The sequence below is a fragment of the Abrus precatorius genome, unplaced genomic scaffold (genome assembly GCF_003935025.1).
Source record: "Abrus precatorius isolate BTA unplaced genomic scaffold, Abrus_2018 Scaffold153, whole genome shotgun sequence".
NCBI classification, from domain to species: Eukaryota; Viridiplantae; Streptophyta; class Magnoliopsida; order Fabales; family Fabaceae; genus Abrus; species Abrus precatorius.
The window spans coordinates 1555340-1582276 of NW_020874351.1; the positions used below are offsets into that span (position 1 = coordinate 1555340).

A 26937-nucleotide genomic window follows, 5' to 3' on the forward strand; every position below is an offset into this window, starting at 1 on the left:
AATAAAAGTTTCAAATATTACAATTTGTATAATATAAAAAAACTAAACAATTGTTCTCTCTTACAAATTAAAATAACATTTTCTTGGGGGTAAAATCTTGTTTGTTTAATAAGTTTCCATCCCAACACAAACCGAAAAAATGGGAATATGGATAAACAATGGTTAAAAAAAGGTACTACATCATGAATACAACCCAAGAGTAGAAACGTATAACTCAGTTCTATTATTGAAGGCATGTCGTCAATGATTGACTACCTTCCTTCCATCCATAGTATTGCTGCTGAGCTAGCTCTCACCGCTCTCTCAAACCAATCTTAAAAGACATCTTGTTATTCATGTCTATAGCAGCCTGGTCTGTTAGGTCAGAAGTTTTATGGTGACCAAAAATATGTTCAAGTTATTCTTTCACTATAAAAGGCAAGATAAACATATCCTTACCATTGATTGCACGATGTATTCCAATTGAAATCTATATTTCTGTATAGTTTCAATTTTCAAAGGAGAAATTTATAAACATATTTAATTACTCAAGTCGTAGATTTGGGTTGCAGGTGAATATATACAGGAAAAATAGTTACATGAAATCACTTGAGGCAGCCATGTAGAAGTTTTTATGAAATCTTCCGGGAAGTGTTTTGTCTCAACAAGGGGGGATCAGGTATTCTTCTCCAAGACAGAGAGTGCCGGTGTCAAGTAGTTATTTGCTTTGTCGGGCAAGTGTGCAACCTAAGCAGACACAAATAACCAGTTTCCATGAATGCAGACACGATTGTAAGATTTTTATCTAATTTTTTTTTCTCTTTACGAAAATGCTATCAATCATTGTTCCCTTACCAGCTCATAGAGCTCTCTCCCACCCTCAGCAACATACTCGTAACATACCTATAGAGTATAGACAAGGTTGAAGAGGTTTAGTTTCGTTTGGATTTATGTTCAATCTAATAACCAGGTAGGGTTTACTCACATCAAAGCTTTTGTTTCTTGCAGTTGTATCATGTAATGCCTTCACACATATATCAGCTACATCAGCACAGCTAATGCCCTAAAAATCAATTTTAACAATTGGCATTAATCAGATCGGTTATTACTATAATACTAAGTAGATTACGGGTATTTGAAATGCTCAAGTAAATAGTAGCTCAAAATTTAGAGGCGTGTATCTGATTGCAACTGTCGGATCCAGAATGATAGTGATAGTACAGAATAGAATAGAATAGACTAGCCTGAGATATTCTGTTTCCTTGATCAAATATCAGAGCACGCTGCCCACCAGGTTCTTCCTGTCAAAAACAGTTTAGTTAGTTAACAATAGAACGCTAAATTATATTTCTACAATTAGAATGCAGAGGACAAATTGATTTACGGCTTTAGATGAAGATGAAATGAAGTTTTACATACGTGAACTATCGGCTTCAGAATTTATCCAAAATCTTTACTTTATAAACTTGATAATAGAGGTGCAAAACAAACTATTGATGCTTAAAATTACACCTACAAGGGAAAAAACGCTAAGAAGTACATTTTAATAAAAACTGATCGAAGTATAACCCATGTTCTTCTTTTAAGAAATGTGAATAATTTATTCATATTTTTAAAGTCGAACCAGGCATTTAACCGATGAAGGCATTATTACACGATTCATTGGTATTATTGTTGTCAAAGAAGTGATAATTAAGCATACATATTTTAATTTTATATATTGTATCAAACAATAAAGTAATAAACTAACATATTGAGAAAGTAACATGCATTCACAATAAATATAACAACTTATTCAAGCTCAACGAATAAACATTTGTAAGTTCATATGATTCACCCTAGAAATATAAAAGTTGAAACATGATATAGCATTTAAAATTATGTTGTTTAGTCCTTTAAAAAAAAAAACTTAATATGGACTTGTGTAGGACAATTATTTTAAAAATTGGTCCAAATTAGTCACACAAATATTGACAAACAGCACAAGGCAATTTAAAAAAATACGGTAAGGGTAATGATCTAAGCTCCATAAAATCTAGAGCAAAATGTCAGTGATGTTGGTAGGGCCGTGTGGCTCCCAATGACATTTGGCTTCACAACAGGTTTCAAGGAAATCACTCACTAATTTCACTTTTCATTTTCTCCCTCACATTCAAATGTCACAGAAGCACTTATTTGTGCTACAAAATCAGGCACGTGTTCAACCTACAAGCTGCAATAGGAACTTTACCTGCAATGGACCAGGACGAACTATTGTGTATCCAAGGCCGGATCTTCTTAAGGAATCTTCACCTGCCTGGGGAATTCAACATTAACATGATCACACACAAGCCCATATTAAAGGAACGGAAATACCAGTTTTCAACTAAGTAAAAGAAACAAAACAAATAATGAAACCAACCCTCTTTGCTTTAAGAACTTGCTCTCGCCTGGAAGGTTCAATTCCTAGTCCAGAACATGAAACTAAGACAAAATCCGTTTCTTGCCCAGTCTGCAGTACATTCACATGCAAAATTTACATAAGGATGACAAGTATTATTAAGATTAACAGTAGTGCAGAACATATACCATCCAGATGCCTTGTAAGGCAGTCATTTTTGTTTTAGTTATTTCACAATATAGGCACCACGCAGAACAAGATCTGCAAGAGAGCAATGAAATGTATGCAGTACAAATGCTTTTCGCACTGTCAAGTAAAAATACACGAGACAATAGCATTCTTGGAATAAATTATTTGAATAAAGAAGATGACAATAGTTCCCTTCATGACTTGCTCTAGAATATCAATTTACCTACAATCCTACAAGAAAGAGAGGTATAATTAATAATAATGATGGGGGAGGGGAAGGGCCAGTTTCAACAAAAGCAGATTCAAGTTGTTAGCACTTGGACAAACAAATGCCAAAAATTAGAAAGCTGCCAGACCCTAGTATTTTAAATTGAAAACTACCAGCACAAAAAATTTTAGTATGTCAATCTCCTCCAAGTGAATAAGATAAACAATTTTGATAAGGAAATATAGTGTTTATGAGAGAGAGAGAGAGAGAGATAAAAAAGCAGAAAACATAATTCAGAGAGCATTATGAAATACAAAGCTAGAAATATAATATAAAACAATTCATGTGGCTTCACTCAAAAGCTTAAGCTATTAGGCTAAGACACCAATGGTTTTAATATTATATTCTAACATGTCCACACATGTAAGTACCCATGGATACGGATCAAGTGCAGTTAACGCGGAAACTGCACGTGCAGTTTTATTTTTGCTTAAGCAAAAATACAGAAAACGACAAAATTTTTTATATAAAATTGGCTTAAGCAAATTTTTTTTGGTTTATGCGAATCATGTTTAGCTTAAGCAAATTTTGAGTTTTTTTTTCTCAATCTTCTTTTCTGCTTCTCATGCCTAATACTCTCTCCTCAACCTTTATATTTAACATTCTTTAACCTCCATATTCAACCTTCTTCCTTCTCTCACCTAACTCATTTGATCCTCTTCCAACTCCCTCTTTCCTTCACCCATGCCCAACTCTTCTCTTCTTCTTCTTCTCACTCTCTCTCTACCTCATACCTATATCTCTCTCTTTGTTTCATCCCAAACTCTCCACCCTCCTCTCCCTTCACCACCACCCTTATACCACCCATCTTCTTATTTCTATCTATTCTCAATTCTCTCTACTTCCCTTACCTAACCTTCATATCCTCAAATGCACAAGATTAACTTAAGCTAAACAAGATTCGCTTAAGCGAATCTGCAAAATTCGCTTAAGCCAATTTTATATAAATTTTTTTTTCGTTTTCTGTATTTTTGCTCAAGCGGAAATGAAATTGCACGTGCAGTTCCCACGTTAACTACACTGGATCCGTATCCAGTACCCATTGGTCTAGAAGCATGGACAATGCACAGGCCCCATTATCTTGTGCTTAAATTCATCCCTTTTCTATTAGAAAATGAACCACGCTTAACTCAATCTCAAAAGTGTGTCAACCTTAACAGCCCATACTATTATTGCATCCTACCACTTCAGTATCTCAAAGAAAAAAATGGTATATCTATTTTATATTTCTCATTCATCTAACAACTTCCACAGTAATCTTCAATTGAACTAGTGATTTTATGACATAGGGTGAACAGTCGATAAAGTGTATAACCAACATTGTAGTTTATGCCACAATAAAAAAGAAATTGCATTGAAGCACCTACAGGAAGCGCTTTTATATATTCCAATATCAGCTTAAAGCTTCTCAAATCCTGCTTCACTGTTGCATTGGCTTCGAGAGGCCTCTGAAACAAGAATGAACATAGAATCAGCACATTTCAATTGTGTACTGTTGAAAAATAAAAAAGTTAGAAGTCCTGATAGGGAAAAGAATGGAAAAAATTATGTTAAAAAAAAAAAAGGAAATAGGACAACTTTGTAAATCATTGCTTCTGTTAAACTCGCCAGTACTTGTTTTGTCACATGTTACTTTACTTTGTTTGCTTGAATGAGAACAAGAGAGCTTTGATAAATATGTTCACATCTAAGAAATGACAATCTAGTTAATTTGCAAAGAATAAGGATAGGAAGTTTATTGAAAATGTAGTCATAGATAAGGAGTGTTAGAAAAAAAAAAGGGATTTGCTTAAGGGGTGCTATCCTTTAATCATCGAGCATCGTTTAATGAATTCAGACAGGTTTCATTAATTCAATTTCATATATCGTTCTTTAGTTGTATGTCAATATAGAAAATCATTGATGAAAGATGAGACCACCAACTATATATATTCATGTTGCAGGTTATTACTGTTGGAAATAAGGTAACCAAAGTAATTATAAGTTAATTAGGTAATTAGGGATATAATGTAATAACGGTAATTAACAATAACTCCTGGTATTTATTACTCTCAGTATATATATTTTGCCCCATTGAGTGATTGAGACACGGATTTAATCCATATGCTCTGTCTTTTTTTTCTTCTCTTTCAATATAATACCTAGAGCCTAAGGAAAGGCAACCTCAATCCATGGCCATACAGTAGGTCCACTGTCTATTGGTGTCAAAATTTTGCTGAAAAATTTGCCTCGTCTATGGTTTCTACTCTCCTTTTCCTATCCCGGCTATGTTTCCCACTTCACCTTCACATTTAAATATGATCTCAATCTCTTTGAAAAAAATTGGAAAGATAGTCACAGACTCCCTCTTAATTTTAACTTACATGTTACCCTCTTTGTCTATAATTTATGCATTTGTTTAGTTTGTTAACTACTATTATATAAAGTTATTTAACTCCAAAATGTTTTGGGTCACATAGTATGGATGTTTTGAAAGCTTCAAATGGGAGAAATTTCAAATCATTTACTATAATTAATTATTGGTATTTCATAAAAATATAAATATTTCAACATTTTGAAAATCATTTTGAGCCCATCTACTCACAATACAACCCTAAATTATCTTGCAAAGTAACGTTCCTTCTTAAGTTTAGGCTTTTAATCAGACACCAACACTCAATAACCTTCTATTATGTAGAACTGGTAAAAGGGGCCAACCAAACAAGTCAAATCAATTTAGCCCGCTAAGACATAGGACTTGGGCTTTAGACTTGAATTAATTTTGGTTTATTTATGTCCGACCATATGAACTTTTCTTTGGTTAGGTTCAGGTTAGCCCAATCTATTTAAGGATAAAACGTGGATTTTGGTTGGGCTTGAACTTTTATTTTACATTCCAAATAAAATGTAGGCTTTTTTGCCCAACCTGATAAAGCTCAAAGCCCAAATCAGGTCAGGAAGCTTGTTATGGGAGTTTGGAAACTGCCAGTCCTTTTTCGCACTGAAACATTGCTACAGTAATTTCTTTAGGGTTCTCTCGTGAGCATTGAATTTATGCAGTTTGTTTTTTTGTTTTTGGTTTCTCACCCATTTTCCAGATATTAGCAAAAGAAAGCAGGGCAAGATGTTGGGGATTTATATTACAAAGACAAACTCAAGGTTTGAAAATACAAGTCAAGTTTTAGAAAGTGAATTTGAAGCAATAAGGAAGCAAACCTGTCTTCTAGGTTCAAAGCGTATAGTCAATGTATGTACAAGAAAAGGGTCTAACAATTGATCATCTGGTTTCACTGGGCGGAATGATGAAAATGGTACTCTAACCTGTCATAGTAATACAAATAGGAAACATGAAGGTTATAACTTTGATTTATCATCAATGCCAACAACAATAAAATCTTTAAAGCAGGCTAGAGAGAATGGAGAAACCATAATTTTTTTCAAAAAAAAAAAAAAGATTCCTACCCTACAAAATCCCACTTTTGTACTAATTCTTGCAAAATACATTCTACTCTGGCTTGGATCCCCCAAAGGACCAGCTTCTAGAATTAATACATAAGATCTTCCATTGCCACCAACAGAGAGAACCAGACCCTCATACCTATCATTACAGATCAACTCATTATGCTTGAATGTATATAGAACATAATACTTTTAGCAAAAACAAATATACAAAACAATTTTGATGGTTATCCACAAAAGTCATTTATCTATTTCATACCTGTCAAGTGTACAACCTAATGGTAGAGAAAGCTTTTTTGACAGTTCTACATAGCCTCCTCTATTGAAGACATACCCTGAAATCAACATGGAAATACCGGGGTAAAAGAGAATAAGTAGACTTCTCAACTATAAACAAAAAATATCATACACAAGGTGGTATTGTTCATTAATATCCACCAGATATACCTGAGAAAACAGCATCTCCATTCTCAGTGAACTCAAATTTAGCATCCATCCCTCCATCATATTTTGTGGTAACTACATCTTGGAAGTAAGTCCCTTGACGAACTTCCCATCCATTCAATGAAGATGCAGATTTGAATTTGGCAATCAAGAGCTTACTTTTACTGCTTTTCCCAGCCCGCAACTGTGCCAGTTTATTATTGTGATCCTGAAATTTCAAGTCAAATTTAAGTTTTAACAAGCAGCATTTGGATTGATATGAATATGTAATGATGTATTATCTACATATAAAATTGAGGATGGATGGGATTTGTCTGGATTTTAACTTGGTAATTTTCTTCTTTTGACATGAAGGCAGGCATGCATACAGCTTTTTTTTCTTCTTTCCGTTGTCTTTTTATAAGTGTCTGTGTGGAGGGGAGCGGGGTTAGTTTGAAGTGTAGAGGCAGACCTGAAATGCTTTAGTTAGATTATAAACTCCTCGATGATCAACCCTGAAGAGATCACCGGTAATAGCAGAGCGTGCAGTGGCACAATATATTATTTTGTTGCAACCTTTTACAGCAGACTTGACAGTGGTGGGATCACCAACATCCCCAATCACTATCTCTACTGACCTTGGAAGCAGGTCTACCACCTCCTGATCTGCCCTCCTGACCAAAGCCTTTACAGCAGAAAAAAATCATGTAATATCTTTAGACTAATTTATGTTGAACAGCCATTCAAAGCAAATATTGAAGGTGTTAAGAAAATCAGTAACAGCTGCATTCCTAATCATTGCATTGTATAATATCCAATAACATCAGGAAAACATCCATCTGAACCAAAATCTCCGTCCACTATTTCCTATTGTATTCATTCAGTAACTAGTTATTCAGATTTACTTAATTTTGGATTGAAGTAATTAAAAGCTTTATACCGTCCATCCAATAAAAGTAATAGTGTAATCACCTATATTATATAAAAGCTTTTGAATAACAGAAGTTGTATCTATCAATTTTATACAGTCTTGCCGAGTCTGTTAAACCATTAAGGGTATATCTATCAGATTTAAAAGCAATGATAAAAGGCGCAGACACCTTCACGGCGTAACCCCTGAGCATGAGCTTACGAACAACGATGCGACCGATACGGCTGGTGGCACCAACAACCAGCACAGTAATATTCTGAGCGCCAGGGATTGCGAACTCGCACATGGGACCTTCGCGGACGAGAAGAGCATCAAGAGCCTCCGTATCATCAGTGCGGATTGTCCTAGAAATCTGACCCAATCCCGAGAACTTTCTCCAAACTTCATCGAATAACTGCCGCGATCTTCGACCTAGTCCCACAGGATTGACGTCGTCCAGGCTAAGCGACACGGATGGTGGTTGTAGCACACGCTGCTTTTGGGCCTCATGATTTTCATCGTCACCGACATTTTCGTTCTTGCTGTCCTTGCCTGTATCAGGAGCAGCAGCCCTTGGAGCTAGAAGCAACTGAGACTTCCGCCCCCATCCCCAAGAAGAGTTGCGTTGAGGAACGTCATTGAAGGACAGAAAATGATTGAGTTTTGAGAAAGAAAAGGAACCTCGAAGATCCGAGGAAGGTTTGCACTTGCAGTAAACAATGCTATTAGTCGTTGCTGACGCCGAGGAGTTCATGACTCGGCTGTTGCTGTTGAAAAACAAAGTCGCATATGTAGTAAAATGCAGTGTCGTGAATGTTTCCCAAAAGCCTTTGTAAGTGCCAGCAAAAACGCCAACGAGTTTTGGCTTTGCTGTGCTTCGAAACCAGAAAATGTGAGTGGCCCGTGTTTCTGTATTGGCAACTGGACTTCCATGATGCTCAAATGTGAAAAGGCAGACACGTAAAGAATAATTTCAACCACATAATTTTAGATTGCATCCAGGAAAATGGAGAACATGGTGCTTCCACGTAGGCGACTTGTTCTCTTCCGGGCTGGAACGAAGAAATTCTTGAATTCTAGCAATTCATCTGTCGTCGTTGTTTTAAAACTTCTTTAAAAAATTTTCTTCGATGCCTTTTTTATTTGGTATTTGAATTTTATTTTATTTTTATTAAATAATGTTTATTTTATTTTATTTTGTGTTTTCAACCTTGATATCCTTTATTAAATTAAAGATATGTATGGTTTGAATAAACTAAAATTTAAAATTATTATAATTTTAATTAATGCTATATTTATTAAATACTTTTAGTACTCTACAAAACCCAAAAGAAAAATACTAGCATTGCATAAAAGATTTCAAAATAGTTCTCCTGTAAATTTAATCAACGGTAAAGACAAATATAATTTTACAACTTTTACTCCCTGGACTCAAATTGATTCAATAATTTATATTCTAAAATGTGCTTTCGATTAATTTAAACTGAACCATGAACGATTCTTACTTTATACATCATATATTTACTAATAATTAAAGAAGATATATTTTCCTAATGGCTTAAAGAAATAGCCATTTAAAAAATTCACATAATAGCTTTCATAGCAATAAATCGTAGAATATCGAAGTGACAAGATATACTGCCAATAAAGGAAGCAGAACTAATAATGAATTACTGTATATGGCGAAGATTCTAAATTATTTACTTTTATCTTCAAATAGAGATTCTACAAAATGCACTGAACCTTAAAAAGGGCCAACCTAAAAACGACTTGATTTCATCCTCCCTCCCACAAAGAAATTTGATACCTAATTAGGACTATAGTACACCCGCCACCCAAGGATGGCATTTGACATAAAACAAGTAACTTGACAAAATGAAAGAATTACCAAATCGGCCCACAAAAACAGAAACACCACCTAATAACCTGCCGGACCTGGTTAGTCCGTGCAGAAGAGGGCCAGCATCACTGAATGCCTGAACTTAGATCTTCTCTGGACAATCACGTTGACATGGATAAGTGAACCTGCAAGGTTACATGTACCCTATGTATTCCATTCACAGAAACAATCACTGCTGTCGAATCATAGGTGAAACTAATGACTACCTCCTGTCTACAGCATTTCTCCAAAGCGCCACATATGTCATATTTACATGCACAAATTGCTCATCCAGCATTGTTGGCAACTTCTGCAGCTCTCTGCCTCATCATTTCCATTACAGCAGCTCTACGCCGCGAATCAGACTGTTGCTGCAACCTCCTTAAATGTTCTTTTAAATCTCTGATTCAACCACGAAAAGGCACAAAATTGTTAATACATCCAAAATCTGTATGATAAAGAGTAAACATGAGTATAATGGTAATGCCTGCTTCACGAACCTGCATCGTGGCACATGGCATTCAGATTCTTTGCAAGCACGAGCATGAAGTTGTAGCAAATACCACATTTTCTTGCAAAGAACACAACCTCCAGAAGCACGAGTTTTGCAGTGCATCCCATGACGGAAAAGCCCCTTCACCTTGCGACAATTTGGATATTGGCAATGTGCGGAACGACATTGGGATGCATGTACAAGGAGATCGAGCATTTTCCGTAGCTGTAATTACAGGATACATTTATATCAGTGCACAAAGAAGCATATAGACATTTTCACATTTTTACCTTTATATACATCTATAACAAATTGAATAATTAATGATGGAAATATTAGTGTGACCACACACTAAAATATGGGACTGGACTCAATAAATAATGTAATAACACAATAAAGAATTTGGGACTTCACTCTTTTAAGTGTGCAATATATTAGAATCATCATGTCATTGATATTTCCTTTTTTTGGGTCAATGTTTATTGAAAATCATCAAACATCTTCAAGAAAATTTTTAATTTTATGGTCAAATTCATTTAATTTACAGTTTTTATATGTTCTACTTGTTATACTAAATGAAAGAAACAACTCCTATTCATGCTCAAATTTCATCACATGTGAATATGGTGGTTTTATTTGACAGGTATTGTTCAAATCTTGTGTCTATCTCTCTCCCTTTCTAATGTCACGTCACAAGATTTCATGCATGAGCTTGTCATGTTAAAATTTGACATGAGAGGATCCATTCTCACAAGACAATTCACAGGAGCAAAACAAAATCCTATACAACACCTGCAATACTCGAAGTTGCCTTGCTTCTTTATTTTGAGCATCACGATCTACCATTGATGGATGATTTGTCAACTTATGAGGATGATCAACACTTCCTTCCTTTTGATAACAAGCATTGCACACATCATACTCAGGGCAAACTTCACAGCGCCAACCTTGACCAGTTTCTATGTCAAGATAGCATATATTACAAGTTGTAACAAACGCAGGAGCTGTTGGATTATGAAGATGATATAGAACCATCATTGAGGAATGCTTGGCCCGCCTTAGTGTATCATATTGGTAATGATTCCCCTGGCAGAGACTCAAAAATGCTTGTCTAGTGTCAAAGAATTCACTCTCAAGAATATCATCTTTGTCCTTCGTATCAGATGGCACATCAGTAATTTCAACCTGCAAGATGGATTTTAAAAAATTGCAAATTCAATTGTAATCAGTGCTATTGCCATAGATATCAATCTTGGATAGTAGTGCATAGCGGCCAACTCTAAAAACGCTATAGTGAATAGTGGGATAGCTGCTATTTTAAAATTTTTTATGAAGTATATAACTTCTAGTGTATATATAAATGGTAAAAAAATTCTAAAACAAATACTAAAATTCATGATATAGTAGTTAGGAAAAATTAAACAAGTTTAAGTCTCTAACTCAATGGCTTAAAGTAACAAAACATTAAAGACCAAATAAAACTAGAACTGAATAAGGAGAGAATTCAGACGAAAAAAAGAGAGAGAGAAAGATCAAAGAACAAAACAGCCAAAACCCAATAAAACAAAAAGATGAGGGGGAAAAAAGAGAAGTCAGTGAGAGAACAATTTGTGGGTAACAAAGGGTAAAACAAGAGCACAAAATGCAGAACAATGAGCAGAAAACAGTAGTTTGCCCAAAACACCAGAAACTGGCTGGAAAACACCAGGAGCTCACCACAAAGTCACCAGAGAGCAGTGGGTTGATGTGAGGGGTTACACAGTAATGAAGGGTCAGAGAGAAGAGGGTGCAAAACTGGAAAGAGGTACAATTGGTTTTTCAAAATCCATTTAAAGCCTTTTTTTATTTTGGCCCAAAATACCCCCATACATGGTTCTGCAACATTAAAATTTAGGGCACTTTTGGGTTTTAAAAGAATTTGACAGTAGTGGCCAAGACACGTGAAAAGCCACAATTTCCACCACTATATCCACAACAGCCACAAGAAGAGCAACACGGTGAGCCAAGGTAGTTAAAATCCCGATTTGAATCTTAAAATCTTACGATTTTACGATTTTGGAAGTCTCGCCGATTTAAATCGTGGATAAAATCCTAATTGAGTAAAATCTTTGTAAAATCCCGATTTGAATCATAAAATCCCTCAAATTGTGAGATTTTACGATTTCACTTCGATTTTGAAAATTTCTAGCAAAGTCTATTTTGTTGAACCCTATCGTACGCCTCTTTCATATATCTCCTTTTTATGGAATCTAATTTGCCTCTAGCAGCTTTAAACCCTAACATTGTTGTCAACATTCAACAGTCCTCCTAGTGCGTGCAACCTGGTCTGCAACTAAATTTATTGTTGTTGTTCTTGCATCTTTTCTATTCTGGTCTATTTTTTATTCATGTAAATGCATTACATTCTTATGGAATAAATTATGATTTGTAAGTACTACGTTGTTTAAATACTTTTACTGATTTGAAGCTTTTTTCCCTTAATTTATGATATTTTATATGAATAATATGAATTTATATCATATATATGAATTTTATAAAATCTTACGATTCAATTTACGATTTTACGATTTACGATTTTCACTCTCCTTTACGATTTAAAGTAAAATCCCGATTTTAACTACCTTGCGGTGAGCTTGAAATAGCAGCTGGCAGGCCACAGCAATGCAATGTGAGATTGCTGCAGCAGCGCTATTGTGTGCTTTTCACAACCGAGGCTATTGCATGATCATGTGGGTGTAGTTGAATAGCTTATTTTGCTTTTGGAAAAGCCAAAAGTAAAAATGCTTGAGAAAGACATATTGGTTAAAAATTAGAACTACATAATTTGTTTTTTTAACTTAGTTCTTCATAGCAGGAATTAGGCAGACACTAAGATGATCAACAGTAAAGGGCTAATACCTCATACAAAAGTACAGAAGAGATGAAATAGTACAGAAGCACTCATTGTATATCAAAATTAAAGCTACTTACCTGATAAAGAGTATGTATCTCCCTCTGATTAATAGGATGCCTTTCTCTCTCTTCTCGTTTGAGTTCTGCTTCATAACACCTAAGAGAAGGCAAGACAGATGAGTGTGATTAGCAAAATTGATTCATTGAGTTTGGAAGCATTCAGTTAGCAAGGGATAAAAGAGATGGATCATAAAAAGGGATGTTAACAATCAATACTAATAAAATCATAAGACTAATATGATGTCAAGATACAAAAAAAATTCAGTTCTGAGCCAAAGACCCAGTTAGAATAAACTTCTTGATACACACCGATAGGAGAAGAAAATAAAATAATTTAAAGAAGTAAAATGAATTAAACTTCTTACATAAGCTAAAATAAACTTATGCACTACAACTTATAAGGACTTTTTTGTAAGTAAAGAATAAAATATTTGTCTCAGAAAAATCGGTCATAAGCTAAAAGCTAATCCAAACTTGGCCAATATCCTCAACAGTCTACTAGTTTCAAAATTTTGTTCAAATCTGAAGTAAAACTTCTTTTTATAATAGAAGTGTGTTATGAATGATGGGTGGCAGCAAGCTATAAATTATCCATGTCATTATGGCGGATAGTGTTGTAGAAAGTAGCAGATGCATGGCAACCATGTTAAAAACCAGTAAAATATATTACAAGACTAGCATAACATAAAGGCAATTATTGAACTTTTAGTTCACATATTGCAGAACATATGTGTGATATTAGTTCTGCTAGATTTAATTGCTCATATTTAGTACTCATCATTTTCTAATTGTTCAAATAAAGTCTCACACCCGAACTTTTATCTAATAATTAACAAGAGTATAACAAAGATGCAGTGTATAATTAATTTATAGAAATTTGCAAAGAAAAAAAATGAAATAATTAAATAAAATTAAAAAGACTTTAATTATATTTATACATTTTATTTATTAATTTTATTTAAAATTTTTTATATTTTCTTCACTAATTTATACAAATCCCAATAATATGTCACACCTCTATTATGTTTACTGTTTCCAGCTAAGCTCCACACGTTTTCTGCTGAGAGAGCCTTTTTTTGGGTAACAGACCACTCTGTTTTTTGTTTTTCTTCTAAGTTCTTTTCTGTTTTTCTTCTTTGAACACCCCCACCCCTTTTAAATATTAGGTGGATTTCAAATCTTCAGAGTAGCAGCCATCCCGCTACCTTCCATATCATTTTTAGGATTGGCTGCTATGCACTGCTATCTGAGATTGGCTAATCCGGTTGGTATATGTGTTTGTGCTTCATATACATCAGTTCAGAAGAAGACACAGTTTTTGATAGTGCATAGTAGTTAACGTGTTACATGACAAAACATGGAGATAAGATAAAAGAATCCATACTTATCACAAATCTGAAAATTCTTGCACTGATTGCAAACCCAACGGTTTCCAGACACCATTAGAATACAACAGCTAGTGCATGCATGCTGCAAATGAACCATAATAAAATCTTCCTTCATTGGGCAAATGGTTTCACCAAGCTGGAGAAAAATCAAGAACTTCATAAGAATATTATTTCACATGTGGAGTCCAACATAATATATCATCGCTACATAATATTAAAAGCAGTTAAGTAAGGAGATTATATTAATGTTTGAAAACTAATAATGATATTAATAAAAATATCATCGCTACATAATATATCCAAAGAATTTAAAAATTATTTGCAAGTAATCTCATTGGTTGAGGAGAACAAAACTATTTGTGTTGTATATGTATAGTAATGAATTACTTTGTGCATAAGGAGCAGATCTTTTGAGGCATTTCCTGAAAGATCTGACTGACCGGATGCTTTCAAAGCCCTTTTTGTTATAGTCTTTTTAGTTGTTCCCTTTTTATTTTGTTTTCTTCCATCTTCCTCTTGACGAAGCTGATATATCAAATCCTCTGCAGCACCAGGCCAGTAGTCACCATCAAAATATGGGAGTCTTGCAGCTGTAACCTTAGCTCTACATTCTGGTCCAGTATACACAAAGAAATGATCGTACAAGTTGGTGAGATCAACCACAATATTCTCCTTGGAAGCTTTTCTTAACATGGATAGATACCTGAAGAAACATGTTCCCAAATGTTGTTAGAGAAGAATAAATATATGACATGTACAAGGAAAATAAAAAGACTATTTCTCATTTTGCCTATACTGAAGGTCTAAAGGCTCACCATTCCCGTAGCTTATCAGATTTTGGTGTTTTCTGAATTTCTGGATGACAATATAAAATATAATCTTCACCCTTTAATGGGGGACATGCCCATATATAGCAGCTTGTGAAACCACGTTTCTTGCAATATTCAAGGTATCCAATCTACAAAGGAATAAATTGTAAAAAGATATTCACTTATTATTGAATATAATTTACAAGAGAAGATACTAACAACACGGAACTAGAACATCACCGAGAAACAGTTACAAAGCAAGACTATTAAGTGCGTAAATTTACCAGAATTTCATGGTAAACAAATGTCCGAAGAGCCTCTCCCGTCACTGCTTTAACCTCAGGCCTAAAATACTTCACAGAGTCCAAATATGAAAGGTATACCCGGCGCTGATTGGGAAATTGACATTCAGATCCAAATTCTTGAACATACATGCCAAATAGGCATACTTCCACACCTTCAATCTTTTGAAACAACAAAATTACCTGGAATAGAAAGTTAAGGGCATGAATGTTCATGGTAATGATTCAACAACAATCAGATCTATAAAAGCAACTTTCCTGTTACCTTCGATTTATAAGGAAATTCTGTTGGGTAATTCTCTTCCTGAAAAATCTCCAAAAACCGTGGTTTCACTTCTAACTTTTTGTCAACAGATGACACAACTCTTACAACAAGAGCTTCTGCTCCTGGAACCTGGTAACATCCAAGTGAAAATGGACTTAATAGTCCATAAAAAACCAGGATACGCTAGCAAGGAGTGTAATCATCAATATCCAAGAAACATAAAAGACACGTGTAAACAAAGATAAAAGAACTAAGACAAGTTCTACCATACTTCCTAGTAGAATGGGTGTATCTATTCCCTATGTTGTATTAACCCTTCATAACGAATTAAGTACGTGTCTGGATTGAATTATTTTGGTTGATTATTTGAAAAAAACTGAAAAAAGAATACTATTCAATCTTGTTTGGTTTCTCTTAAAATATTAGCTTATAATCTCTATTAACTTTTATTTTCCCATTTTATCCTTAATAATTATTTATTTTAAATACAAAACTAACTATTACACATAATATCATACCCTTTTTTGTAATTTCACTTAAAAAAGTGATTCTTTTATCAACCTAAACATAATGATTATCTTAAAATCACTTCTCACTTAACACATCCAAGCATTATCACAATAATCAACCGTAGATATAATCAAATATTGAAATAATCTATTTTTTCAGTGAATTCAAACACAAAAAAAAAAATTGGTTATGATTTTTTTACCTGTGATCACCTAAACAGGTAACTTGATAAATTTTAAAATTTTATATTTTAGTATCTTAAATTTAATTATTCTCAACTTTTTTTGACACCATCACTTAGCATTCCATTTGGTTAGTCTCGAATACCCCTCAAAACAATTTTAGCATTTTCAAACCCTGTGATTTATCTAAATTTTAACTCTTAATAATTTTTTACAACACCAACACTTCAGCCTAGCTATCAATAGTTAAGCCCAAGGGAGTAGACAAATCTGATAAAAAAAATTGTCTAGATGAAATTGATAATGATAGCAGTCATGGTGGTCAATCGTGGCTATAGTGGCTGCTATCACAGCATGGCAGAGTGGAGCAGCTCCCTATCATTATTCCAAGTGCACAGCGTCACAGTTCAATGTAGCACTGGAGCGGCGCAAATTGCAGCCAAAATTGCAAATCATGGCCATAGTGGCTGCTATTTGATGCACAACAGAAATCTCAAATTTACCCTTGTTTTCTTAACATTAGAAGGCTTTTAAGGGGGGGTAATTTTAGGATTTTGCTTTCCCTTTACATTGTCAATTTCTGTAAGTTGTCATATCATTCAAATTCAGTACTCTTGAACCCTAAGTTCTCCCATTCACCATCTTCAGCAACTTCTGCTTCGTCCAACAAGCTTCTGTTCACCATATCCAGCAAGTTATAGTCATCTTCATTTCCAGCAAGACCCACACATTTTCCAGCTAGACCATCTACATTGGGGGCTTTTTCTGGGGAGACTACTTTGTTTCGTTCTCTTTTTTTCTTCTGTGTTTTGTTTCGACTTCTAAGAAAATCTCCACACAATTGAAATTTGAAATCTTCAGCATATATATATGTGTAGCACAACCTATATTTGGTGTAATAACAGTCATTCCACTATCTGCTAGTGTTTTGGGGATTGGCTGCTCCGCTGCTATCCGGGATTGTCTATTATGATAACAATGCACTTTGAATAAACCCTTTTGGTCTATTGGTTTTCAGCAAATAGTCTATGAGGATGCCTATTGCTGTTGGAGTAACTTTTGTGGGTGAAGCATGAAAATTGTAACTCCAACATTTTTGATATGTTGATTTCACATATCAATTGTATTCAACAGCCACAACAAGAGCTGGTGAAAATGATTCCGAGTTAAACCAACAGATGGCCATCATCAGTTCCTTCACGCAGTCACTGTTGTTGCTTCTGCCTTAGCAACTATATACAAGCTAAAACAAGGGTAGCTGACACATGGTGAAGCTAGTGTAGAAGTGAAAAATGGTGAAGTGCAAATGAATCTATGCTCCAAACATATAAAAACTGGTTAAAAAAAATTCCTCAGCTAACAAGTCATTAAACAAAAGTGAATCTATGCTCCAAACTCATCTTGGAGCACAGTATTATTAGCCAAGAAGAAAAATATTAACCACAAGCAATCCTTTCCCACTAGGTAGAGTCAACTACCTATTTATAGGTAAACCATTTAAGCTCTAAATTTTTCCTTAGCCTCCTTATTAGGGCTTCTACAAGTCTTCCCCATACATGCCCAAACCACCTAAGGCAAGATTCTATCACTTCTTCCACAATAAGTTCTACCTCAACTTTAGCTACTAAGTCTGCAAATTTAAATACTTGGAATTGATTTTACAAAATGATAAAGAAATTAATAAAGAGGTTACTCATAGCTAGATGGTTAAAGTGAAGAAAGACATCAAAAGTTATTTGTGATAATAAAGTACTTATCAAGCTAAAAGAAAATATTTATCATATTGTTATACAACTAGGCTACCTAGCTATCTTAAAGGACAATCAATACAAGAAAAAAAGTAAGAATTTCAAAAATTAGAATGCTAAGATGAATGAATGAATGAATGAATAGTCACATAAAAAAAAAGATAGAATAAGAAATGATTTTATACACAAGAATATTAAAGCACTTAAAGTAAAAAAAGATGACAGAAAAACATTTATGGTAGTATCAAAATGTACAAAGAAGTTCACTAAAGGCACTAGTGAGAATCCTGTCACTATTTCTCTCTCTTTCAAGAAAAGAGGCTTTTCCTTGGCACAACATGATTGTATGATTCCACCGAATTTATGCCAAAGATTGTGCAATCTCATTGATCAAAACAACAGATTTGGATTGTTTGGAATTGGGAAAATGGTAGGTTCATGCAATCCCAAAATCCAAATGGATATTTGGACTACCATGCTTATAGTTGCCTTAAGCATTTTGTCACAAAGAACACCTGAGACACTTCTCTATATCAATATTATGGTTTTGTATGATGGATCCAAAATACTTAAACCATACAACATGTAGTAAGATATGCTTCCCAATTTCACCTCTAAGATAGGAATGTTATGTCTGCAGCTAAACTTATATTATATTTATTCCATCTTTCTTCTACTTAAATGAAAGCCTTGCACTTCCAAAGCTTGTCTCCACATTTCTTACTTCCCATTTATTGCATCTAAAACTAGGGACTATATCCTCCGGAAAAAACATGCATCATGGCACTGGCTCTTGGGTATGCTTAACATAAGAGATCCAAGACCAAGGTAAAAAGAATTGGGCTTAGAGTTGACCCTTGATATAATCCTACAGTTTTGAGAAAATCTGCTGTGGCCCCACCTTTTGTTCTCACACTAGTTGGAACCCTTCATACATATCCTAAAATAATGATGAAAGAACAAAAATATACAAAAAATTAATGACGAAATAAAAAAAATGAACCAAACATATTTCTGCCAACCACCTCATCATAACTTTTCCCTTGAAGCCTTGCCCTCTCTTGTCTTTCTTGCTTTAAACGTCTAAATAACCGCTGTTCTATGTGATCACTAAGAATAGTTCTTGGCAAATCCTTGGCCCCAAGAACAGCACTTTGGGGTAAAGGCTTGCGCTCTCCTCTTTCTACCTCCTGAATATAGCAATTAGGGCAAGTATATTCAGCTTGTCCACCATCATTTCTTCTACCATTAAATAAAGCACAAATTTGATGTTGCCATGCTTCACATTTATCGCATTGAACCCACTGCACACAAAAATAAACTGTTAATAAAACAAATAAACTACTAAGCAACAAAATGACATGTATGGCACACATTACACACCCATTCCTCAGTTTCCTCATCATTCTTCTTCTTTTCCAATCTTGACTTGGCAATAGGAGTCCCATCAACAATGATGTTCTCTGTACGAGCATCATTATAGCATGGAATACAAAAATAATGCCGTGTATCTCCAGTACCCGTGGTATAATACATATTATTTCGTTTAATGCGAACCCCACAAGTTGTGCAATAAATAGGCGGTGGTTCAAAAGTAAGCTTCTCTACAGCACACAATTGACAGGAGTTCTCACTCATTGAATGCTCCATTGCTTGATTCTTCTCAGCTTTTGACTTACTCTGTCACAAGAAAATGATGCACCACGGTAACATGTGGATACCAAAGAGAATTAGAGAAATATTATGCGTGAAATATAGCAAATGAACAATTAAAAAATATAATATAATGCTTAGCCAAACCTTAGAATATTTACAACTTCAGCATCAGGAAATAACAACCTAGGATGTTAAATAATGAGGTCAAAGGAAATATTATTTTGGATGTGTATCTCAGGACCATATATTTGGACCTACCAAGTTATCCCCACATTTGGGCTAAAAAAGTATAATAGCTGAATTAGTCTTTCTGATTTGTTGTATGCAGTATGTTATGGTGTTTTATGAAGCTGAATGCATTATGTAAATCAAGCCTCTACCCTCTAGGACATGTATACGAAATCACATTTCTACAAAAACAACCAGATGAGATGAATAAAACATTTTAAACAAAGAAATACATGACAGACATCTTATCTGGATTATAAAAAAAAAAACCTTTAGGAGACCATAAAAATGGCTATTTACGAGACAACAATAGCTAAGAGCATTGAAAAGAATGCAATAATTGTTACTAAGGAACCCAAGTTCTTCATTAGCATGTTAAGCACAATTTTGTCTTACTGATACATTTGACTAGGACTACATCAGGTGAATCTAGGAAATGTACTCAAAAGATTGGAGTATTCTCTCTTAGTACATTCACAGGCTTTGGTCAGAGAAAGGAGGGCATATTGTTGTGGCAATATGCTTTGTCTTTGGCTGGGGCAAAATGCCTAAATTGACAAAGGAAAATAATCATCCCTAGACTAATTGCTATCAGTCCAGGTTTCAGCACATGCTTACTTTCAAAGAATCCCATTCAGTTTTTGAACAAAAGTAGTTCTACCATGAATTCTTTTTGTTCTCATTTCCTCATTCTAATAAATTTTCCTCCTATAAATTATTAAAATAAGTTGTCCATTGTTGTGTTACCAAAAAATGACAGCATGTGGTCTATTCAGCATTCTCATTCTATCTTAACTTGAGTTGATTTAGTGTGTTAGACACCACTACAACTAAAAGGATTCTTTGAACTTGTGACTTTCCCAGTTACTGGTGTCTTGAAGTAACTTGAGGTCACTGATGAATCACGTTTGTTAAAACATAATTACGTAAATTTGAAATCATATTTCAATTAACAAACAGAAAGTCACAAAGTATTGATAGAAATAACATATGTAAAAAAAAACATAAGGGGATTTTTTAGATTTAAATTACAATGGAACTAGTTTATACTACAGAAAAAGTATCACTCAACTAATGAATTAAATTATAACTTTCCTGTGAAAAGATGGATCAACATAGCAAAGACTTACTTGGCCAACCCATTGCCTGAGGCCAGTGATATGTTCCCTGACTTGCTCCGGGGTAAATAATTCTGTTAGTGAGACTCCCTTTATTTTTGGTTTACCTGACTTGGTTCCAGCTGGATTTTCAGATGGCTGCACAACATTTTCTTGCCTGTCTTGTCCAGTTTCTTTCTCAGTTTTGATATTATCTGGCCTAGCTAAATTAGCAGGTTCATCATATTTGACAGGTTCACCACCATGCATTTTATCCTCTGCATTATTGTTATCCATTTTCATCTTAGTAAGCTTTTCATGTACCACATGTGTTGGAACTTCATCCTTAACCTCTGTAAGCTCAGATTTTACCAAGGAAGACTTATCAGCATTGGGATAGGGTTGGGACTGAGCCTCCCTGGATACAACAGATTCACAATTTGCAGAAAAAGATGACGCAGAATGGTCATTTTCAGGATTAATGGACTGGGAGCGATGCTCAATCTTTATTCGTTTTGGAGATGGGTGCAAGTCTTCTGAAATTTCAACAACTAATGGAGGCTTTGAGATCAATCTAGGTGATGTGCCTACAATATTGTAAGATTTACAGGATCCATTCACTGTAGTAGGCAAGTTTGATTCAGGTTCTGGCCGAATCTGAGTTTTGAGCTGAAATGCACGTCGATAATTTCTTACAAAAACACAAACAGGACAACATGGATCTTTGCAGTTTATGAAATGATGAAGCAACACCCTAGTATGATGACAGCGAGGATATGGACAATGGCGCAGAGTGCATCCATCTATGTGCTTACATAACTTTTGTGCAATAGAACAAAAGCGTTCTTTGCATAGTCCTTCGGGGGCAGAACATCGTCGGGCATGAAGTAGAAATAAAAGCCACCTTTGTTGATTCCTGTGAGCCTTTTTTATAGCACTTCCTGAGTCCAGCAGCTCAGCTGAGCCTCCAGAAGCCACAGCTTGACCAATAATAGATCCATTTGATGATAAATTATTGCACTGTGCTATATCTTGTCCAGATATTCTTTGATGAAAATCCATGTGGAGATGCTGGTCATGTGAAATATTGTCAGCTGTGTGGTTACCATCTTGTGATTGAGGCCATTGGTTTAAAACTACTGATTTGGTTTGTGCCCCAACTGTAAGACAGCTAAAATTATTTTGAGACTCTGAAATCAATTGATGTGGGTGCAACATTTGTTGTGAATTTTGAGGCGCTGATGATGATAAATCTTGGTGACCAGATGGGAATGAAAGATGTTGAGCACCCCTAGAGCAATCTTCTGAAGGGTTCTGCTGGAACTGATTCTGCATCTCAGACATTTGGAACTGTTCAGAGACCTGAGAATTGATCACTTCTTTATGGTGCTCAATTCCAGGCTCAGACTTCACTCGGTTTTCCAGATTGGAAGAAGACAGCTGAGATTGACTGAAAGCATCAGTGTTGACCACATGCTGAGGCTGTTGACTTTGCATTGATTGAAATTGCTGCTGCACATACTGATCTGGCTGTTGAAATTGTTGTGGCCTGTGCTGATATTGCTGTTGAGAATGCATAAAGCCATCTCTTGAAGTCAATGAAGACTGAAAATTCAACTTTTCAAACTGATTAATTGCTTGAGACTTTATATGAGCTGCCTGCTGCATACCATGGAAATTTGACTGACCACTTATCATTGAGCTAGTTTTGGGTATTGATGATAATTTTACTGAATTACTGTTCTGAGTGTTCCCTACAGAACCAGAGCCTGGTGCAGATGCATAAAAGTTTCCAGAAGCAAAAGTGTCGACATTATTCAATCCATATCCATCACCTGATAATAAACTTGTCATTCTTTCTGATATAAGTCCATTTCTAAGTTGGAAATATGGAACATGTATGCAGACACGGAAAACAAAAACTCACCAAACATAATATAGCGAAAAAGGTTATGCAAGTTAGCACAGGTGCTGGGGTGAAAGTAAAGGTTTTAGGCTTATTTCTTCATAAAATAAAGAAAAAGGAGTAAGGAAGATTACCCTGCACTACTGGTTTCTGATTTTGATCGAAGTGCTGTTGCAAGTGCATAGGGGAAGTAGCATAAGTTGAAGCAAAGCTGTCAGAAGTGCCAGGTTCATTTGCAAGCGGTATATTGTTTCCAATCAAGCCTGGCCCATTGTTTACAGCACCATTTGAGTTTGCAAATGGCTTGTGTCGTAAAGCAGGTCGCATTCCACTACCCATTTGGCTGCTGAGGTTCTGCAACACATGATTATTTGGGCCACTAACATGCAGCTTCTGCTGCTGCATCTGTGACTGTGGTACCATAGTAGACTCTACACTAGAAAAGGCACCACCATTAGTGGAAGAATCTATATTCATGTGTGAATGATTACTGCTGGCAGTAAATCCAGGAGTGGGGATCATCTGGCTAGCAATTCTCTGTGCCCCTACTGATGATATGTTCCCCCCTGAAGCAACAGAAAAGCTGGCAGAAGACTGCTGATAACCATTAGACAAGCCTGCAACAAATAGACTCTAGAATGAAGGACGAGAAAAGAAAAACAAGAAGATTGGCAGAAAATTACACCTAATATTACCATCAAATCTATTTAAGGAACTGTCAAGCATGTCACCAGCTGGTAACATGTTTACACTATTGAAAGAAGTTGATACTATGTTATTACATCCGCGGGAAGAAATCATTGAGGCATCCATAGAAGATGCAACCACCATGCTTGAATTGGGAACATGTGACATACCAGGGGTTGGTATCATTGTACCAATTGGAGAGGAGCTAACAGGCTGTGGATATTGTTGGTTATGATTATTCATAGGTGCTCGTCTGAGGAAATTCGATAAACGACTCTCTAGTGTATCCAAGTTCATGTAATCCTCCTAAAAGATGAGTCAAAGACATTGTCAACACAAAAATAGTATTGAAAATTAAGGAAGTATGACAGTTCCATGTTGTTACTTCCACAATCAGAAATCTCAAGTATCTAAATTAAGGATGAAGATTTAGATCCTTGCAACCAGTGGAAACTACAAAAGAAAAATAGCTACAGGCCCAGTAAAAACCTTCGAGCGAGCAGCTTTTAACATGCCCCCCTCCAAGCGTTTTGCAAGATCCTTAAGCTTCCTTCTAACTACTTCTGTAGCTGCTGGCTGTTGTCGTTGCAATAACATATCATAGCTGGAAGGTAAAAAGCAAAATACCTTTTGCTGTTAATTAAAACTGACAGGAACGAAAAAAGTTCATAGTTATCTCATGTGCATATTACACTATTTTTAAGTAAAAAATCCAATGCAGGTGGGACCAACTGACACATAACACTACAAGAGACAGAGAGATAATGGCATCTACACTGCAGGGATCCCTCATCAACAACTTTGATATAATGATCAAGCTATACAAAGTTAAGCCATAAATTATACAGTGGAAGATAACAAAGCATAACTGCGTGACTCAATGCTGTCAAGCAAGTTGCAAATACTGTTTCACACACTGCAGATCATTAAATCTGAATTATGAAGAATATTACAGCAAATAACCGCATCCTAGCCTAAACATTCAACTAGGTATACAAGTGAGCCACAAAGCACATATTGGGACATAAAAGGAAATATATAATAAAGATCAAGAGTAAAAGAAAAATAGTTTCCTTTCCCTTTTGATTCTAGATATGTCCAACTACTGATTTTGTTTATGAACCTATCTATAACATATACTAGCTTTCATGATTAAGTTAGAGTAAGTTATATTCTTCTCCTAAGAGATTCTTCAATTACACTCTCCTCCCTTAAAAGATAAGTATGCATTCCATTTGAGCTCACTTTAATGTAAATGAACAGTTTAACTTTAGAGATCTCTTCTTGTGTGGTGATTCTCAACATAATTAATAGCTAGTTTGGTGCTTCTAATACCAATTCTATGACCTGAGAAGATGAAAAAAAGATTTCAAGTAAAAGTTTAAACTCAATATAAAGTTATTTAAAACTTAATTTTCCTTTCTAAAATAAAAAAATTAATAACAAGGCATTTAATATTATCTGCTCGTAACATTAAGAGTTGTAGAAAAAGACAAATGATACGTTTGGGTACATAACTTAATCAAAAAGCTCTTTTTCTATGAGAGCTTATGTCATAAATTTAACAGTGAAACTTATTAGAATAACCTAAAAAGAGCTTATTTTCATTAGCTACATCAAATAACTTATTGAAATAAGATAAAATAACCTAATGAGAGTCATAAACTATATTTATAAGCTGCTTGTAAACTCATCAAAACATCCCCATAATATCAATGGGAGACACATAATTATTCACCGCTGTATAAATATTTGTTTATATTGAAAAGGATTAAAGTATAACTGATATTCATTTCTTGGGAGCAGATGGTGTATATTCTAAAATAAGAGGAAAGAGAAATGTAATTTAATCATCTCTCAAGGAAGGGAGTGTAATTTATTCTCGATTAAGTTTACACTAGAATGATGGTGCTTAGTTTTAACAATATCCATCTCCACTTCTTACACCAATAGATAAACTTCCTCCTAAGAATCAATGTAGTTAATTTATCCCCCGAATGAATGCAGTTAAACAAACAAAAAACAACTTACATCTTCTCTTCAATAAATGAGCGTGCTCTAAGAAATTCTGGGTCCATATTAATTGTTGCACGCGGTACACCACCTAAAGGTGGCATTTGATGAGGGAGCGCATTCCCATTTAGTTGGGTCAGTCCAGGCAATTGAGACCCTGCTTGATTTGGTACCTGTCCTGACATCTGCCCCGGAATATGTGCTTGTAGTTTCATCTCTTTTCTTTATTCTTCACATAACTTAAAATGTTTCATGATCCAGCCATCACCATGTGCTAACACTCCATCCGTACCAGACCCCTGTAATTGCCGTACAAAGCAAACACCCCGATGATATGAGAATTCAATGTCCAAATCCATTTGGATGTAAATCAACAGTCAACAATTCCATCAGTGGCACGAAGGAAAAGAAGTGGGAAGAAGCCTATGTTATCAGTAGATATAAAACCTTAAAGGAAAAAGGCAAAAGATGGAATGCAAGCAATCTTTATCAATTTTGCTAAACTCTTTAAAAAAAAAAAAGCCGTCTAAGAAATCACGCTAAGCGGATCCCCTTTCAGCTTGTGATTGAAACTGAAAGATTAAAATAATATCATACAAAATCAATCAAACATAAGAACTGCAAAAAACCCTAGATACGGAATCAAATCCGTAAATACGTGTTAAGGAACACGGAAACCCTAATAGATTAATGAGTTACGACAAACCTAAAACGGTGAATGATCGAGTAGAGAGTCAAACACGAATTCGATGTCGCAATATGGAATCGGAATGGAACCCCCAAATTATCGACGACCACGCCGACGAGGATTCGCGATGCTTTTGCCGTGGAGAATGAGAAAGGTCGGTGACACCGTCTCCAACCAAAGGCACGTGCGGAAAATTTGTCACGAATGAACTATAATAACGGAAACAAAATGAATCGATAAAATGGATAAATAAATCATAAAAGCGATGAAACCATGAGAAAGGCGGAATCGAAAGAGATATTGATCTATAGCACAAACCTAGAATGATTTCAGTTACGGAGCTTAGGCCCAATCTTTTTTAAGATTAAGGTTGAATATAAAATTAAAAAATCTTTATTATCATTTTTTTTTCTATTTTGTTACGGGTTGATTTGAATGTTAATTTTTAATTTGAGGACTTGTATAAAGGTGAATCAAATTTAACATATAGAAGATATTTTTTATAATATTAATTTATCTGTTTCATCTCTTAAAATATTATGATATT

At 34.9% G+C, this 26937-nt stretch overlaps 2 protein-coding genes across 2 annotated transcripts; both read right to left on the reverse strand.

Moving 5' to 3' along the window:
• Window positions 1–210: 210 nt before the first annotated feature.
• Window positions 211–8535, reverse strand: LOC113857040. Its single transcript, XM_027488709.1, has 15 exons — window positions 7778–8535; window positions 7150–7362; window positions 6702–6906; window positions 6514–6589; window positions 6258–6393; window positions 6012–6116; window positions 4184–4264; window positions 2772–2779; window positions 2548–2620; window positions 2381–2470; window positions 2210–2275; window positions 1224–1280; window positions 965–1042; window positions 835–882; window positions 211–726 (listed from the first exon to the last, which is right to left on the reverse strand). Exons 1-15 carry the CDS (start codon window positions 8339–8341, stop codon window positions 655–657), a joined length of 1872 nt encoding a protein of 623 aa, XP_027344510.1. The 5' UTR covers window positions 8342–8535; the 3' UTR covers window positions 211–654.
• A 604-nt stretch (window positions 8536–9139) lies between these two features.
• On the reverse strand, window positions 9140–26683 carry LOC113857039 (histone acetyltransferase HAC1-like). The gene is made up of 17 exons (XM_027488708.1): window positions 26415–26683; window positions 25721–26003; window positions 24179–24293; window positions 23698–23995; window positions 23137–23619; window positions 21130–22931; window positions 19499–19795; window positions 19141–19419; window positions 15676–15804; window positions 15393–15593; window positions 15115–15257; window positions 14687–15002; window positions 14296–14435; window positions 12930–13008; window positions 10752–11144; window positions 9967–10184; window positions 9140–9868 (listed from the first exon to the last, which is right to left on the reverse strand). Exons 2-17 carry the CDS (start codon window positions 25915–25917, stop codon window positions 9754–9756), a joined length of 5205 nt encoding a protein of 1734 aa, XP_027344509.1. The 5' UTR covers window positions 25918–26003; window positions 26415–26683; the 3' UTR covers window positions 9140–9753.
• Between the last annotated feature and the right edge of the window lie 254 nt (window positions 26684–26937).

Coding starts and splice junctions, on each gene's coding strand:
- LOC113857040 (XM_027488709.1), bottom strand. CDS start 8,341: ATGAACTCCTCGGCGTCAGCAACGACTAATAGCATTGTTTACTGCAAG. Junction 6,590..6,701: donor TGGAGATGCTGTTTTCTCAG/GTATATCTGGTG, acceptor TGTTGATTTCAG/GGTATGTCTTCAATAGAGGA. Junction 4,265..6,011: donor GCTTTGAACCTAGAAGACAG/GTTTGCTTCCTT, acceptor TTCTTGTTTCAG/AGGCCTCTCGAAGCCAATGC.
- LOC113857039 (XM_027488708.1), bottom strand. CDS start 25,917: ATGAAACTACAAGCACATATTCCGGGGCAGATGTCAGGACAGGTACCA. Junction 23,620..23,697: donor TTCCTTAAATAGATTTGATG/GTAATATTAGGT, acceptor TATTTGTTGCAG/GCTTGTCTAATGGTTATCAG. Junction 19,796..21,129: donor TCAGGCAATGGGTTGGCCAA/GTAAGTCTTTGC, acceptor TTCTTGTGACAG/AGTAAGTCAAAAGCTGAGAA.